General features: G+C 37.3%; 1 protein-coding gene and 1 long non-coding RNA gene across 5 annotated transcripts in view; both read right to left on the bottom strand.

Moving 5' to 3' along the window:
* Positions 1-133: 133 nt before the first annotated feature.
* Positions 134-939, bottom strand: LOC138747182 (uncharacterized). Its single transcript, XR_011347348.1, has 2 exons — positions 615-939; positions 134-535 (listed from the first exon to the last, which is right to left on the bottom strand). It is a non-coding gene; the product is annotated as an uncharacterized lncRNA (long non-coding RNA).
* A 6,983-nt stretch (positions 940-7,922) lies between these two features.
* Positions 7,923-15,302, bottom strand: part of brat1 (BRCA1-associated ATM activator 1) — a 32,922-nt gene continuing 25,542 nt past the window's right edge. For all 4 annotated transcript variants that reach the window (XM_069907227.1, XM_069907229.1, XM_069907228.1 and 1 more), the window contains 6 exons: positions 15,070-15,256; positions 14,301-14,374; positions 13,981-14,086; positions 10,463-10,561; positions 9,870-10,045; positions 7,923-8,771 (listed from right to left, as the gene is read on the bottom strand). In XM_069907227.1, coding sequence (XP_069763328.1) covers positions 8,085-8,771; positions 9,870-10,045; positions 10,463-10,561; positions 13,981-14,086; positions 14,301-14,374; positions 15,070-15,256 — 1,329 coding nt within the window. In that variant the 3' untranslated portion in view covers positions 7,923-8,084. The remainder of the gene's footprint in view (positions 8,772-9,869; positions 10,046-10,462; positions 10,562-13,980; positions 14,087-14,300; positions 14,375-15,069; positions 15,257-15,302) is intronic.

The raw sequence follows: 15,302 nt of genomic DNA, 5'->3' as shown, positions 1-15,302 counted from the left end.
GTTGAAACATTAGGGAAATTTAAGAGACTCAGATACATGGATGGAAGTAAAATAAAGGGTTATGAGGGTTTAGTGTGGAAGTCGGCTGACTTGAAATGAAAACGACTGCTAAAAAACACACAGCAAAAATATCTTTTCAAAGTATACAGATTTTTTACTATAAATGATCAATTTGTATACGGGAAGTGAGGATGACTAGTCAGGAGACATCTCAAGCAGCTATCTTTCTGAAATCTCAGCTCTTTGAAAATACAGAGGTGTGCTTCCATATTCATACAATTTCAAATGAGCAAGGAGCAAAATGACCATCATTCTTATTACATCATTTTACATAAGCATAATGGAATGTATTATGTTCTAGCATTGCCTCGAAAGAGACAAAATTAATGATGCGTATGCTAGTTTATCTCAGCTTTTAATTGTGTCAATGCAAGCCATCTTCTTTTCTGTCCTTGCAGTCTGTACAGCTGTCTAACTGTATTCGGCCATCTTAGTCATACTAAAGGTTTGTCAGCCATCTTGTCGCTCTCTAAATCTTAAAATCAAGAGATACAAGTCAAAAGCATTAAAATATAAGTGAGATATAAATCATTCTTCTACAGATGCTCCTGTACCTCCTTCTCTATGGTAGTGGATCAAAGATATTGTGTGCTGGTTGGAAAGGGTCTTCTGTGATTCTTTGAGCCACATCTAAGCAAGCTGCCAGGAAATGTAAATTAATTTCTTGACTTGGACAGAATCAGCTACTTCAAAGCTATCCATTCCTTCAGCTGCAGTGCCCTTAATGGATAACGGTAAATTTGCAACACTGTTAAAAAAATTAAAAGCTTACAAGTATATACCTAAAATGTGAAAAGGAACAGATATGGATTCCTGTGTTGCTCAAGCACATCATTCCCCAGAAATTCCTTGATCAGATTTCATGTTGATAAATCTTTATTTCCCTGCAAAGCACCAATAAAACAGTTGTATAACTGAAATCTAAGCTATAAAATTGTTATCTGAAATCAAATTTCCTTTGTGATGCTACGATACATAGGGTTAATATATTTTTTGAATATTTAAAATTTTTTAACCATACATGCATTCAAATATATGTCAAAATACAGATGTAGTAATATATTTAGTATCAAATACAGGATGAGAATACTCCAACACCCCCCACCCCCACCCCCTTTCCCTACAGACCAAAGAAAAGATAACTGTATAGAATTAAGTGTTAAGATAGAAAAAAGAGAGAAAGAATGAGAATGGATGCTGAAAGTGTTAAATCCCATCTGGTCTAAAATTCATATCTATTTCATCATTAATCGGGTAGCACACAGGTCTTAAATGCAAAGAAGAACATTTAGAAATCTAAACAAATTAGAAGTTTAATCCTCTTTTTTGTAGATACAAGTGGTAAATTTGTAAGAATGTATCATGCTTTTTCCTTAAATTATATGCAATTTTCTTGAGGGGAACACAGCTGTTCATATCTGCACTCCATCATTCCAAACTCAGATGCAAATCAGATTTCCAAGCAACTGCAATACATTTTCTGGCCACTGCTAATACAATTTTAACAAATTCAATCTGGTATTTAGTTAATTTCAATTTAGGTTTTATCCATATATTACCTACTAAAAATAATTTTGGATTTTGTGGAAATTGCACTCCTATAATTTGTTCTAAAAAATTTCCTAATTCCAGCCAGGTGTCTTACTTTATCACAAGGCCATGTTGAATGTAAAAAAAGTTCCACATCTTAAACACTGATCTGATAAATCTAATTTCAATGTATTTAATTTCTGTAGTGTGAGATACAGCTGATGTAAAAAATTATATTGTACCATTCTAGATCTTAACATTTATTGTATTAGTCATACAGTCTCGACATAAGTCAGCCCAGTTCTCCTCATCTATTATCATATTTAAATCTGACTCCCATCTTATGTCTAGATTTAAGAATCCCCGGTTTAGGGGTCTCCATTTAAAGTAAATGATAAATTGCCAAAACAGATTTCTTTGTATTTCCATTTCTAATTAGAGTCTCTATATTGCTACACTTTGGTAAATACATTGTTGGGCCCAGCTTAGCATTTAAAGATACTCTGATTTGAAAATAACAAAATAATGTATAATTAAGAATACCATAATTATTCTTAAGTTGTTCAAATGACATCAATTTCCCTTGCTCATAACAGTTTTCAATATATCTGATTCTTTTATGAGACCAAATTTCAAAAATGTACAAGGTATGAGTCTGTTATGAGTTGAGTTTTAAGAGATCAGTTACACCTTATTCCAATTTCTATATTTGTATTATGCCAAATTTTAATCAAATGTTTCATTAACTCTGCATCCCATTTCTATATAAAGTCTTCTGCATTTCTCTCTCCTATTTTATATCATTCTATTTTTACCCGAGCAGATCTTCCTCCTCTTCAAAGAGGTAAGAAATTTCATTTGAGCTGCTCTATAGTAATTTTAAAGTTAGGGAGCTGTAAACCTCCCATTTCCTATTTCCACTTTCATTTTTCTATATCGACTCTGGACATTTTACCTTTCCATAAACATTTTTTTAAACATAGGTTTAATATTATCAAAATTACATACTCCATTAGTAAAAATGAACACTTGAAAAGGATGCCAACTCCCTTGGCATAATGATTTTTTACAGCAGTAGGGACACAGACTCTCATGAATTACTTTGGCCAAATTTCTCTGAGGGGAAGATAACACTATATGTGATGCAACACGAGTGTTTTAATTCATCTCTCTTGTATGAACACATTCAATAACTTCTTCCAGACAATTCTTCAGTGACACAATTTAAAATTATGAAAGGAATAGATTGACTACACAGGGAAGGTTGGTACAAGAGGCCAAGAGTTAAGGGTAAGGGGGCAAAACTTTAGGAGAAATATCAGAGGTGGCTTTTTCAATCAGCGAGTGGTGGCAGAATGGAATGAACTTCCGAATAGAGAAGGTTGGATGTGTACATGGAGGTGAGGAGGTTGGAGGGTTATTGGTGGAGACTTGAAACCAGACTTTGACCATAAGTTTTTAAAAAAAAAATCCAGAATGGTACCTTTCATCATAAAATGAAAGATTGAAGCAGAACTTAATAGACTGGAAGGGAATACTGGAGAAAATCCAATACAGCGATTGAGCAGTCCCCATTGTGCCAGTGTGAAAAGCCAACAGGGAAATTCAAATTTGTGGTGATTACAAAGTCACCTTTAATCAGGCTTTCAGCTACCAGAATATCCTATACCCAAAGCAGAATTATTCCAAGCCTTGAATGGAGGAAAGAAACTCACCAAGTTGGTCTTATTGCAAGCATACCAACAAATAGAATTGAATGATGACTCAAAGAAATAAGTGGAAATCAATACTCATTTGGGGTTATTCACCTATATGCGAATACCATATGGAAAATCAACAGCCCCAGCCATATTTCAAGTGGCCATGGACATATCATGATATGGACAATGGATGCTGCTACCTCGATGACATTATAATTACCGGTCAACATGACCTATCCAATCTAGAAAAGTTCTTAACCAGATTGCAAGAAGCAAAGGTCTGGCTGCGCCAAGACAAGTGTGTATTCATGGTAACTCCATCACATATCTGGGCTTGACAATTAATAGTGAAGGAATACAAATGGACACTGCTGGCACCAAAGAGCACCCTTCACAACAAACCGAGTCATTCCTGGATTTGGTTAACCATTATTGGAAGCGCGTTCCAAATATGTCAACGCTGTGCAGCCCACTAAACCAACTGTTAAAAAATGTCCAGAAATGGTATTGGAATGACGAGACTAGTAACATAGTGGACCGCTTGACAGAAATACTAACATCAAGTGACAATGTTCTCATCCACTATGACCCAAACAAAGAAGTTACTTGGGCAGTGGACGCCACCAGTTGGATTAGGAGCGGTGTTGTCACAGGTAACTGAAAAAGGGGAACAACCGGTGGCTTATGCCTCCTGGTCTCTGACGACTTGTGAATGGAATTATGCACAACCTGAACAAGGACTTGCCATGGTGTTTGGCGTCCACCAATATTTATATGGTAGGAAATTTATCTTGGTAATCAACAACAAAGCACTGAGTTTGATTCTGAGTTTAGCCCTAAAAGGATATCAGTGCTAGTGGCAGCAAGAATTCAAAGATGGGCCACGTTGCTTGCCGAATACGATTTAAAACATAAACCAGCAACACAAAACAACCATGCTGATGTGCTATCTTGCCTGCCCACACCGGAAACTAAACAGAAAGATGAGATAATTAAATGGACGGTGGAGGCTATGACTATCAATCATGAACAACTTCACCGTCTACCTATTACAGAAAAAAAATCAATAAAGAAGTTCCAAAAAAAGCTATACTATCAAGGGTCCTCTACTTCACATCAAATGGGTGGCCCTAGTCCAAAATGATATCGGAAAAACTAAAACCTTATTAAACAAGACGCCATGAACTATCAGTTGAGGAAGGCTGTTTATTGTGGGGAACCAAAACAATCATCCCTACAAAATGGCAAACAGTTATTATCAGAACCACCACCCAGGGTTGGCTCAAATGAAGGAGTTGAGATGTATGCATGTCTGGTGGCCCTCAATAGGCCTGGACATTGAACAAACCGTTAAAAGATGTGGCATTTGTCAAGATGTGCAACCCAGAGCCCCTCAAGCCAAAGTGAATCCATGGAAATGGCCATCACAACCCTGGCACAGGATTCACATTGATTTCATTGGCCCATTCATGAGGGAAAACTTCTTCATTGTGGTCAATGCACACTCAAAATGGCCAATGGTAATACACGAGGAAAACAATAACATGTCAGACAATTCAAAAATTATGAAGTACAACTTCCTACACCAGCTGTACCTCATACCACAAAAACTACACAAATCGAAGCCAGACATTTTGGAAACTTGTGGTAGGTGTGGTGTGGAGCTTGGAACCTTTGTCCATTCCACCTGGCTATGTACAAGATACTTCTGGGAGGACCGGGGAATTCTGAAAAAAACATTACAAAAGTGGATTTTCCACAGGATCTGAAGTTGTACCTTCTGGGATATATTGGGGGCATGAGTTTTAGATTGACCAAATACACTTTGTGAAGGTCACCCTGTTGGTAGCCAGGAAGTGTATAGCGGTTAAGTGGAAGTCCGACTCCCAATTAAATACCACTCGATGGAATGTGGAAATACAGAACTGCATCCCCTGGAGAAAATCATGTACAATCTAAGGAGGAAATAGGACACATTTGTCAGAATGTGGCAACACTACTTGAAATACATTGATACACAGATTTGACTTGCTCCCCTTTGAAATAAGGGTACCATAACAATCTGTCCCAGCAGGGAAATGACTGGGATTAAGAAAGTGGGACATTACGCAGACGATGCGCTTTTTTAGTTTTGCTTTTAGTTTTTTTTTCCTTTTTATTCCCTACCTCTGTTGGCTGTTGGGTTTTTTCCATAGGCTTTTTGTAGGAGTCATTAACCCCACTGGAATTTGTATCTGTATAATTTATATGACCATATTCTCAGTTGTATTTTTAAAAAAGGGAGGCAGGTAGAGGGGAGGTGGGGAATAAATATAGACTTTGTATGTTATATGAGTGTTGAAAGGGATTGTATTGTTTGAATGGGTTAAAATCAAAACTAAAATATTCAAAAAATTTCAAAGTATATTTACATTGTGTCAAATAGCGATTGAACTGGTTTCCAATAATGGTGCACAGATTGGAGGCTTTTAAGGTATTCCTACACAATATTTGCCACGTCTTGTCAGCACCCTACCACCCACCAAGCACAAATGGGGAAGCAGAACATTTTGTACAGACTTTCAAAAAAGCAATGAAACTAAGAAATACTTAAACGCATCACGGAGACTCAAAATTGCAGATTTCCTGATAGACAATAGAAACACGCTTCACTCTACTACCAAAACAATACCATCAGAATTGATGTTTGGATATAAGTTAAGAACAAGACTTTCCACAGTACAACTGAACAATTTGGATTGAACAATTCACATCTTCTAGCAAACCTACCAGATCTCTAGAAGTGGGAGAGCCAGTACGAGTGTGAGACTACGGGATAATAGGGGGCCATGAGTGAGAGGGTTATACTTAAAAAATTAAGCCCTTGTCCTGATGGGAACTAAAATATGGAAATGACATATAGACCAATTGAGAGTGGTGCATGATCCTATGACCCATAGCTTACAATCCTGATGAGGTCCCAGATGAAATTCTATAGGCCTATGCTACTGTCAACATTCCAGGAGTATCTTCTAGAAATGAAACTCCTTCTCAACTGAGCTGTTCTCAGCCAAGCAGTCCAACAATTTAACAAAGTACCTCTCCTCAGAGCAGCCCCATGACTCATCCAAGCAAACCTACACCACATCCTTCCCAGGAATGCAGGACCACCCAGATCTTTCACACTGCTGTCCAAATTTCTGGAAATTTACCTTCCCCAGCAATTTCGAGGGGGAGTCCCCTCCCCCAAATGATTACACCTTAAGTCCCCCCCCCCACCCGTCTGTTGGTCACTCGCTCGCCTGCTCCCTCCCCCGGCCATTCACTGGCCCAGTGGTTCATCCTACCCCACCATGCTTCAGGGCCACTTCGCCACGGCTCAACGGTGGCACAATGCAGGATGAATGTCCAACTTTGTTTCCCATAATCCCTCATGCAGCTGGAACCGCTCTGCATTTCCCAGCTACGTAAGGGATTATGTCATCACAATGTGCTTAAGCCATCTGCTATTATCAGGAGGTATGAATAGCATGCAAGCACTATGTCACAAGGCTTCCCTTACTTGGCCATTTGCCTTTTCACATTGCAGGGAGAGGTGGTCTGGGAAAATTACCCAGGTCCGCGCCGTGGGCACATTTAAAATTCCCGGGCTGACCATTTCACACCACAGGTTCACAGGAGGGTTCCCAGGAATCTTCTTTTACCCTGCAGTGTGAAAAGGTCTATGAAAAAGTTGGTGGGAGCAACCAATCATATTTAAGTGCAATGCCCACACACTACTGTGAAAAATTGATTAATATGCAAACACTGAGGTAAAATTTCTGTTCGTTTACATTGGTTTTATCGTTGCAACTTACCAATGTGTCAAATCACCTAAAAAAAAAGCAATTTTAATTAAAAGTTACAAAAGTTTCAAATTAAGTTTTCTGAATCTTTCATGCCAATTGAATAAACCTTCAACCTGAGAGTCAGTCTGCCCACAACGTTGGCCACATCCCTAATAGAATTAAGTGTTCTCCATATTAAGCAACACTTTGGAGCTTTAAGACATCCTAGGAATAATCAAAAATTCCCATCACACACAAGCGCACACACCTATTTGTAAAGTCCCATGATCTCATGAGAAAGTTGCATTATCTGGGCTCAACTAAGTTTTGTCAATTCTTCTGGATACATCTATCTCCTCGCTGGTGTCAACAGCCTTGTTTTCTTTATCACCCTGCAATTTGTCAGAGTGCAGTTCTGCAGTTCATAATCAATGATACAGCCTGAGGATAAAAGTCAATGAATGGCAATGGTACATTGTCCATAATACTGTCCTATTGGACAGGAAAACTCCTGCAAGGCCAAATCTAACAACTGGCCATAAACCACCTTCAATAATAAATGCACCATTACCATTCTTAAGTACACACTTTTTTTCAGTTAATCTTGCAATAAAAAATGCAATACTTTAACAACATTAAGAATACTGTTCAAAAACACTACCTCAAATATTTTACATTTACAGTAAGAAAATGGAATGCAATGAGAAAATAAAAGAGCACTTCACACCAGAAGCTGGCACGTTTGAATAGTTTACACCAAAAGAACAAAATGTTTGCTTATTGATACATATAAAATTGAAAATTATTCCAATCGATACAAACAAGGTTAGAAAAAGAAGTCAATTTAATTTTAATTGCAAACATAAAATACATCTGTTGATCAAGCAGGGTAGTCAAGCTCAAGATCCAGCTCAGTTGTCCACTGATTTGTTTATATAAACATTATGTACATCTCATACAATATGAATTTAATACAACAAATGGCTGGTTAGTAGCAATCTGCATCATTTTCCTCAGAGTTTTCGGCTGCAGCCAATATGTCTTGTAGCAGAGATCGAAGGCTGCTCTCAATATAATCACTGCTACATGTGAGGTGTTGGTGTTGGTATTCCAGGTCTAGTGCTGTCAAAACCTCTACGGCATCAGTCACATTTTTCAAACTTAAGTGGTTGTGGGAAAGCCAACTGTCGAAACTTTCATTATTTGGTTTGTATCCATTCAGATTCTTGACAATTTTTAAACTGTCATCGTGTGAAGCAATTGTTTTTAGTTTCAATAGTATCTTGCAAGCTTTTTGAGCTACTGGTCTATCACAGTCCCACAAAGAATGAATTAAGAGAACAAAAATTCCTGTATCGCAGAGGTTCTGCAGAAAACATCTCACGTGTGTTGAACTTCCATTATTTGGCAATGCAATAGCATATGGGCTTATGGATAAGTTGAATGTTGACCAATCTATGAAAGCTTCTGCCAGTTCCAGACTGTAAATTTTGACTTCCCAATCCAAATCATAGATCCCAACCTTTAAAACAACAGGAACTAAATCCACCAAATCATACGAGCTGAGTTTGTAGTTATTTTTCACCCAATCAACAAACACTTTAACCACAGCCCTCCTAGGAAAGCCCTCTGTGTCCTGGTTCAAAATATCCAACAAATGGGAGAGAATATTTTCCTAGAAGGCAAAGATAAATTATAACAGTGTATATTTAAAAATAATCTCTATGCCAGGGTATCACTGCAATATTTGGATTTGTATAAACAAGCAAAATCTCTTCATTTACACATTTAGTGCTTAAATCAATATACCCTTAAATACAAATATTCAAAACTACAATTTATTTTTCATTTTTACTTCTGTGGACATTTCAGTTCCAAATTATTTTGGCGATGGAGCATTTTGACAGAAAATAGTCGACAAACAGTTTCCAGGATTTACTCAAGCAAATTTTTAAAAAATGGATTGTGTGCCTGTTCCTTGCAACCAGCATTAGTTTGATAAAAACAAAGCTATTTTTCTTTGTACCTTCTTTCCTATACACTGCAAAGCACCCAAAACAATCATTAAAAATTAATCAGTCACATACTTCTTTCATTTTTGGTGTTCTACTTTTGCACAAACCATGTGACTTTCATGCTGCAAGGACCAGCTGCTGATTGACTGACCAATTTGTTGGACAAATCTGTAAACATGACCCAAACTTCTAGTCAATTGGTACTCGAATTCAGCCATTTTCAACCCTTTTTTTTGGCTATGGCCCCCTTATGACTCTGCTCACAGTGAAGCAGTCAAGTTTTTGTTTCTTTTGTACTTCTTTCCCACTGTATATATAAAAAACAATTATGTTACATGAGGTGAAAAGTAAACCATGTGCTGTGGCCCCACCCCACCTAGAGAGGGCCATAGGGCTCCCGTTGAGAATGGCTGCTCTAATTTTTCACCCAATTGATACAATGACCTATCCTCAGATTATTACACCATTCCTCACCTTATATTTGAGGAATGCCATCTCATCCATCACAAAGTAATTTCTCAAAATAAATATGAGGAAAACAGTAGAAGAAAGCGGCAGAAGCAAAGTTCTTTAGGGCTAAGTATTAGATGGAGAACAACACAATCTCAGTGCTTAGCATATATTGTGGGGCATACCCTAAACCTAGAACTATTTCATCCACTAAAACATTTCAGTATTGTGAAAAATAGTTGAGGAAGATTTATTAATTTAACTAAAACACAGGAAGATGTAAAATAGAATTCAAATATCTGACCCACCTTCATTGCTGGAAACTTTTCATTTGATGAAGTTTGCCAGCTAGGTGTGAGGTAGTCCATCTTTCCCAGGGCAATAATGCCACTTGCACGGACATAACTTTCAGGATCTGAAAGCAGCTGCAAAACAAGATGATGAAGCCCACTGGTCCCGATTAACAGAGAGAAATTCTGAATATCTGAAATAAATATAAAAAAGTCAATATCAAAATCTAGCACAAATAAGCCAGCACCAATCATACCAATCCTAGAGCAATAAATTATTTTGACCATCCTATCTAGTATCTCCAACATTTCAGCCTGTTCAGCCACACTTTAGTAACCACTTCAACATTATAATTAAGAAAATAGCTGGAGTGAGTTAATCTCAACTCATCCTTACATGTGATCAGAAAATTAGATGAGGTTAGTTATAATCATTTCTGCAATGATCTTCTGGATCACCGAGGACTGGAGAATGCTGTTTCCTCGGGTTGTACTTGTGCAATAACGATAAACTTGACTTCTTTAACTGGCTGCTCAATTTTTTATTGGTTAAGCTAATTTTACTATTGTTAAGTTAATTTACATTCATGAATAAGAGTGACAGCTAATACCTTTAAACTGGAAGCACAGTTCACCAAGGAATTCAACAGTGGAGTCTCGAATCTCCCAATGAACATCAAACAGTCTCTTTTTCATGATTGATATGAAGTCTGTGGATACAGTGAAGACTGAAACTAAACATCAAAATATGCAGCCAAAACAAACCACTTCAACTTTGGAAGCCTTGACTGGATTATGTCAAACAGTTCTACAGGTGCTCCCCTACTTTCCATGGTCCGACTTATGATTTTTCGAAGTTACGATGGTACACCATGACGGTCATTATTTACTTTCATGAAATACATTAAAGTATGGTCATCACAAGCATCAATTGATTTTTCCAATAAACTTTGATAATTCTTCAAAGGTGAATTCCTTATAGCCTCCTTAGTCAATCACTTCTTTTAGTTCAGTCAGAAACCTTGCAGGGAGGGACTGATACAGCGCTGTTGGGAGAGAGTGGGGCAGCAGGATCAGTATGGGGACTGATACAATGCTGTTGGTGGTAAGCTGGGCAGTGGGATCAGTATTGGGAATGATAAAAGGCTGTTTGAAAAGCTTTGCAGTGAGATCAGTGTGGGACTGATACAGTGCTGTCGGAGAGAGTGGTGCAGTGGGATCAGTGTGGGGACTGATACAGTGCTGTCGGAGAGAGCGGTGCAGTGGGATCAGTGTGGGGACTGATACAGCGCTGTCAGAGAGAGCGGTGCAGTGGGATCAGTGTGGGGACTGATACAGCGCTGTCGGGGACAGCTGGGCAGTGGAATCAATGTTGGAAATGATAAAGGGCTGTGAGGAGAGAGCAGGGCTGTGAGGAGAGAGCAGGGCTGTGAGGAGAGAGCAGGGCAGTGTGGAGACTGATACAGTACTGTCGGTGTTATACAAGGTCTTTTCTGACTTACGACTTTTTTCGACTCATGGTGGGATTTGCCGGAACACAACCTGTTGAGGAGCACCTGTATATCATATCTGTACTTCCATTAAAGGACCAAGAACTTAAAATAAAAATACTGAGTGCTGCTTGTAGTCACTTGAAATCTTACAAAATGTAAAGTACAAATTCTGAATTGTAAATATTTTTGGTACAATGTATAAACTTCTGAAGTTAGAAAGAAAATAATAGTTTTTATTTTAAACATTCCTTTGTTTGGCCATTGTCCTAAAGAAATGAAACTGGAAAACTTTGCAAGGGAAGTCATTTGTAGGAAAACCAAATTTCTCATTCCCCATTTCTCTAATCACGTATTATTTAAAGGTTTAAAGGGGAAAAAAATTACAGTTCAAGTCTGCAAACAAAACTATTAATTTAACCAATCCCAAATAATGAATTCTTGCTGATACAAATGTTTGGGATATTTAGCTTAACATGTGTTTGTGAGTCCTCAGGTATGTTTAATTGCTTCATTGGTGCAAGTATAAGATTCATTGATCACTTTGGAGTCTATTGTTACCATTTCATTTGAACACCATTAACATACACACAGAGGCCACACAAAGGTGGCATGCTTTGGATCTTGGGAAGTTCCTTTATCCCTCCACATTTTGCTCTTGCCATCACTCTGACAAAGGTCTCATCTGTCCACAGGACCTTTTTCTTCCCCCAGAATTCTGCAGGCTCTTTTAAATACTTCTTGGCAAACTGTAAACAGGCTATTCTTTCTGTGGCTAACTAGTGGTTTGCATTTGCAGTGTAGCCTCTATTTATTTTCATGAAGTCTTCTGTGGACTGTAGTCATTGACACCTGCCTCCTGAAGAGTGTCCCTGATCTGTTGGATAGGCGCTTGGAGGATTTTTCTTATTATGATGAGAATGTTTCTGTTATCAGCAGTGAAAGTCTTCCTTGGCCTATCAGTCCCTTGGTGATTATTGAGCTCACAATTATGCTCTTTCTTCTTAATGATGTTTGAAACAGTTGATTTTGGTAATTTGGGCAATGTCTCATTGTTTTATTCTTATTTTTCAGCCTCATAATGGGGTTTTTGACTTTCGTTGGTACAACTTTGGTCCTCGTGGAAAAATGGCAACTACAGACTCCAAAGGTGACACAAACTTAGAAGTAAGCCTATCTCCCTTATACCTGCACCAATGAAACAATTAAACATACCTGAGGACTCACAAACATCTGTGAAGCCAAATGTCCCAAAGTTTATGGTGCCATGAAATGAGGGGACTATGTATAAAAAAAGTGCCATAATTTTAACATGGGCAAACCAAAATATGTACAAGTAACCTTGAATAAAATGTGGAATGTGCATTTTAACGACATGTGAATTATTTGAATAGAAATGTAAAACTGTGGAGCACAGGGGCAAATAAAGGGAAAAAACTGTCTTTAACCCGTACATTATGGAGGAAACCTTATAATTATTCAAGCATCTCAAAATAAAAAAGAAAGAGGTGCTAATAGTTGTCTAATGCATAACTAAAAATTACTAGAAATTTAGTCTTTTTTTAATTTCAGCCCATGAGCTCGTGCTACCCAATTGCATCCAAAAGACCTACAACCCCTGGTACATTTCGAATGGTGGAAGGAAACCAGAATCCCCAAGGAAAACCTATACAGACACTGGGAGAACTTACAAATAGCGTGGGATTTGAACCCAAGTCGCAATCGCTGGCGCTGTAACAGGTTGCGCTAACCGCTATGCTAGCTGTGCTGCCCCATTGTCTTAGATCAGATTCCTGGGAAACTTGATGTTATGCCCTGCCCACAAAGTCTCATCACCAAAGAATCTCCAATGTTCCAGGACAGATTGAAGACAATGAGCTACATTTTTAAGCTCTTTCTCAACTCCTTTTCCCTGGAAGAAGTGATTAGATTTTAAATTTAAAAAAAAAATTTTTCACACTATGAACCATACTGATTAGATTAGGAATTAGCACCAGGACAGACTAATATATAACCACAGAAAGTGCCCAACAGTTGGGCTTCAATCATGCAAAATTTGGGAAGAAAACTCACGCTTTCGTAAAATGTTATTTGGTCACTTGTTTTGATTACAACCCAATTTGGTGGCAATAATTCAAATTGCCATCAAATATAACCTGTTACTAATGTTATTTGAATTTGACAACTCAGCATTAGAAAGGAGACCCAGGTTTGTTTAATGAAAGCAAAAATAATTAAAAATAGAATACTATAAAACATTGAAAGGTAGCATGTTCAGTACATATTAATCCCATCTGCTCTTAGTTTTAATGCATCATTGCATAAATTATATAAAACAATGGTCCACAAGACTGATTAGCTGGGTGCCGAGAAATTTATGACACAGTTTTCTTTAAATTTATAAACAAAGCTTAAGTTGCAACAACCAGATTAAATATGGTGTCTGAAATATTGCCATGGTAGATGCCATCTTCCTACCTCCATTTAAAAACTCTTGCAGTTTAGTTTCAAGCACGTGAGAATCTGCAGCATTAATACAACATGAAACCCACTGAAGTAAAGCCTGGAGGGTTTAAGTCGCAACAACCAGATTAAATATGGTGTTTGGAATATTGCCATGATAGATGCCATCTTCCTACCTCCATTTAAAAACTCTTGCAGTTTAGTTTCCAGCACGTGAGAATCTGCAGCATTAATACAACGTGACATCCATTGAAGTGAAGCCTGGAGGGTTTTCTTCCAAACCTAAACATTAAAAATTTGATCAGTTAAACAAGCTTATAGTTATAGCTTAGTTCAAGAGCAATTGGCAGAAACTATATACTGAGCACAAATTGCACAAAAAGATATGAAATGAATGTTTTGGTTGTCATTCTAGGGTAGTTGTTTCTCACTAAGCATAAATAAACAGATTTACATTTAATGATGATGTATTGGTACATAAAGAGATAATACTCACAGTACAGTCTGTATCTGGATTTCTGACATAGTCAAGGAGAAGGTTTAATGCATTATCTACTTCCTTGATTCCCTCTGAAATTAAATATTATTTTAAACCATAATTAAACCTGTCTAAATACCATAGCTGTTAACAATTATAGAATTCAAAAGAACACTGAAGAAAAGTTCAAACTCCTGAACAAGGGTTGACTCAGAAACTAGATTCAGTCAAAAGTTAGCACCTGAATATGATGTGGGGTTGTTGGGGACCAGGAATGGAAGAACATAGTGGAAATTACTATTTAAAATAAAAAATGTTTACTCATCACCAAAAACATTCTAGTACACTAGAACTTAGTTTTTGTTAATAAGCCTGCAAGGGAATAAGTTTCCTTAGCTGGCAACTTGTACATTAAGTCACAAATAAATCCACAGTGCAGTTAACTATGAACTACTATTTGATCATTGTTTACATATTAAACATTAATTTTTTTTAAATAATACAGCATATCAAAAACAGGAAAATGTCCCGAGGTGTTTCTCCAAGGATAATAATATTGATAAAAAATCTCATTTAATATTTTCATTTTTTTCTACATGCTAAACTACCACTAATCATAGGCCCATAAATACCAGCATGTTGTTTTGTTTGTTGAACTGGACATAACCAACATTTCATGTTTCTAAAGATGTAATCAGAAGTATGAGCTATTATAAATCTTGAACTAGAAACAAATCATAAAAAGGTAGAGAATACTTCAATGTTTTATTATTATTTTATTACATACCTGGCCATTGAGCGATTGCACCAATAACATCTATTCCTGCTCTTTGAACTTTGATGCATCCAATCAAATGTCTGCTAATTTTGACACCAGCTGAAGTGATGGGAACAGCAGTGCCAATACACAAATGTAGGATCGTTATTACTGAGTTAGTTAAAGCTTGGTATGGGAAATCTATTACCTGAGAGGGCTAAATAAAAAAAGAAATGCAACAATTTTAGAGTTACTTAGCAAGT

The sequence above is a fragment of the Narcine bancroftii genome, chromosome 12 (genome assembly GCF_036971445.1).
Source record: "Narcine bancroftii isolate sNarBan1 chromosome 12, sNarBan1.hap1, whole genome shotgun sequence".
In the NCBI taxonomy this organism is placed as follows: Eukaryota; Metazoa; Chordata; class Chondrichthyes; order Torpediniformes; family Narcinidae; genus Narcine; species Narcine bancroftii.
The sequence above is the reverse complement of the archived record's forward strand: the minus strand, read 5'-3'. Positions and strand labels throughout refer to the sequence as shown.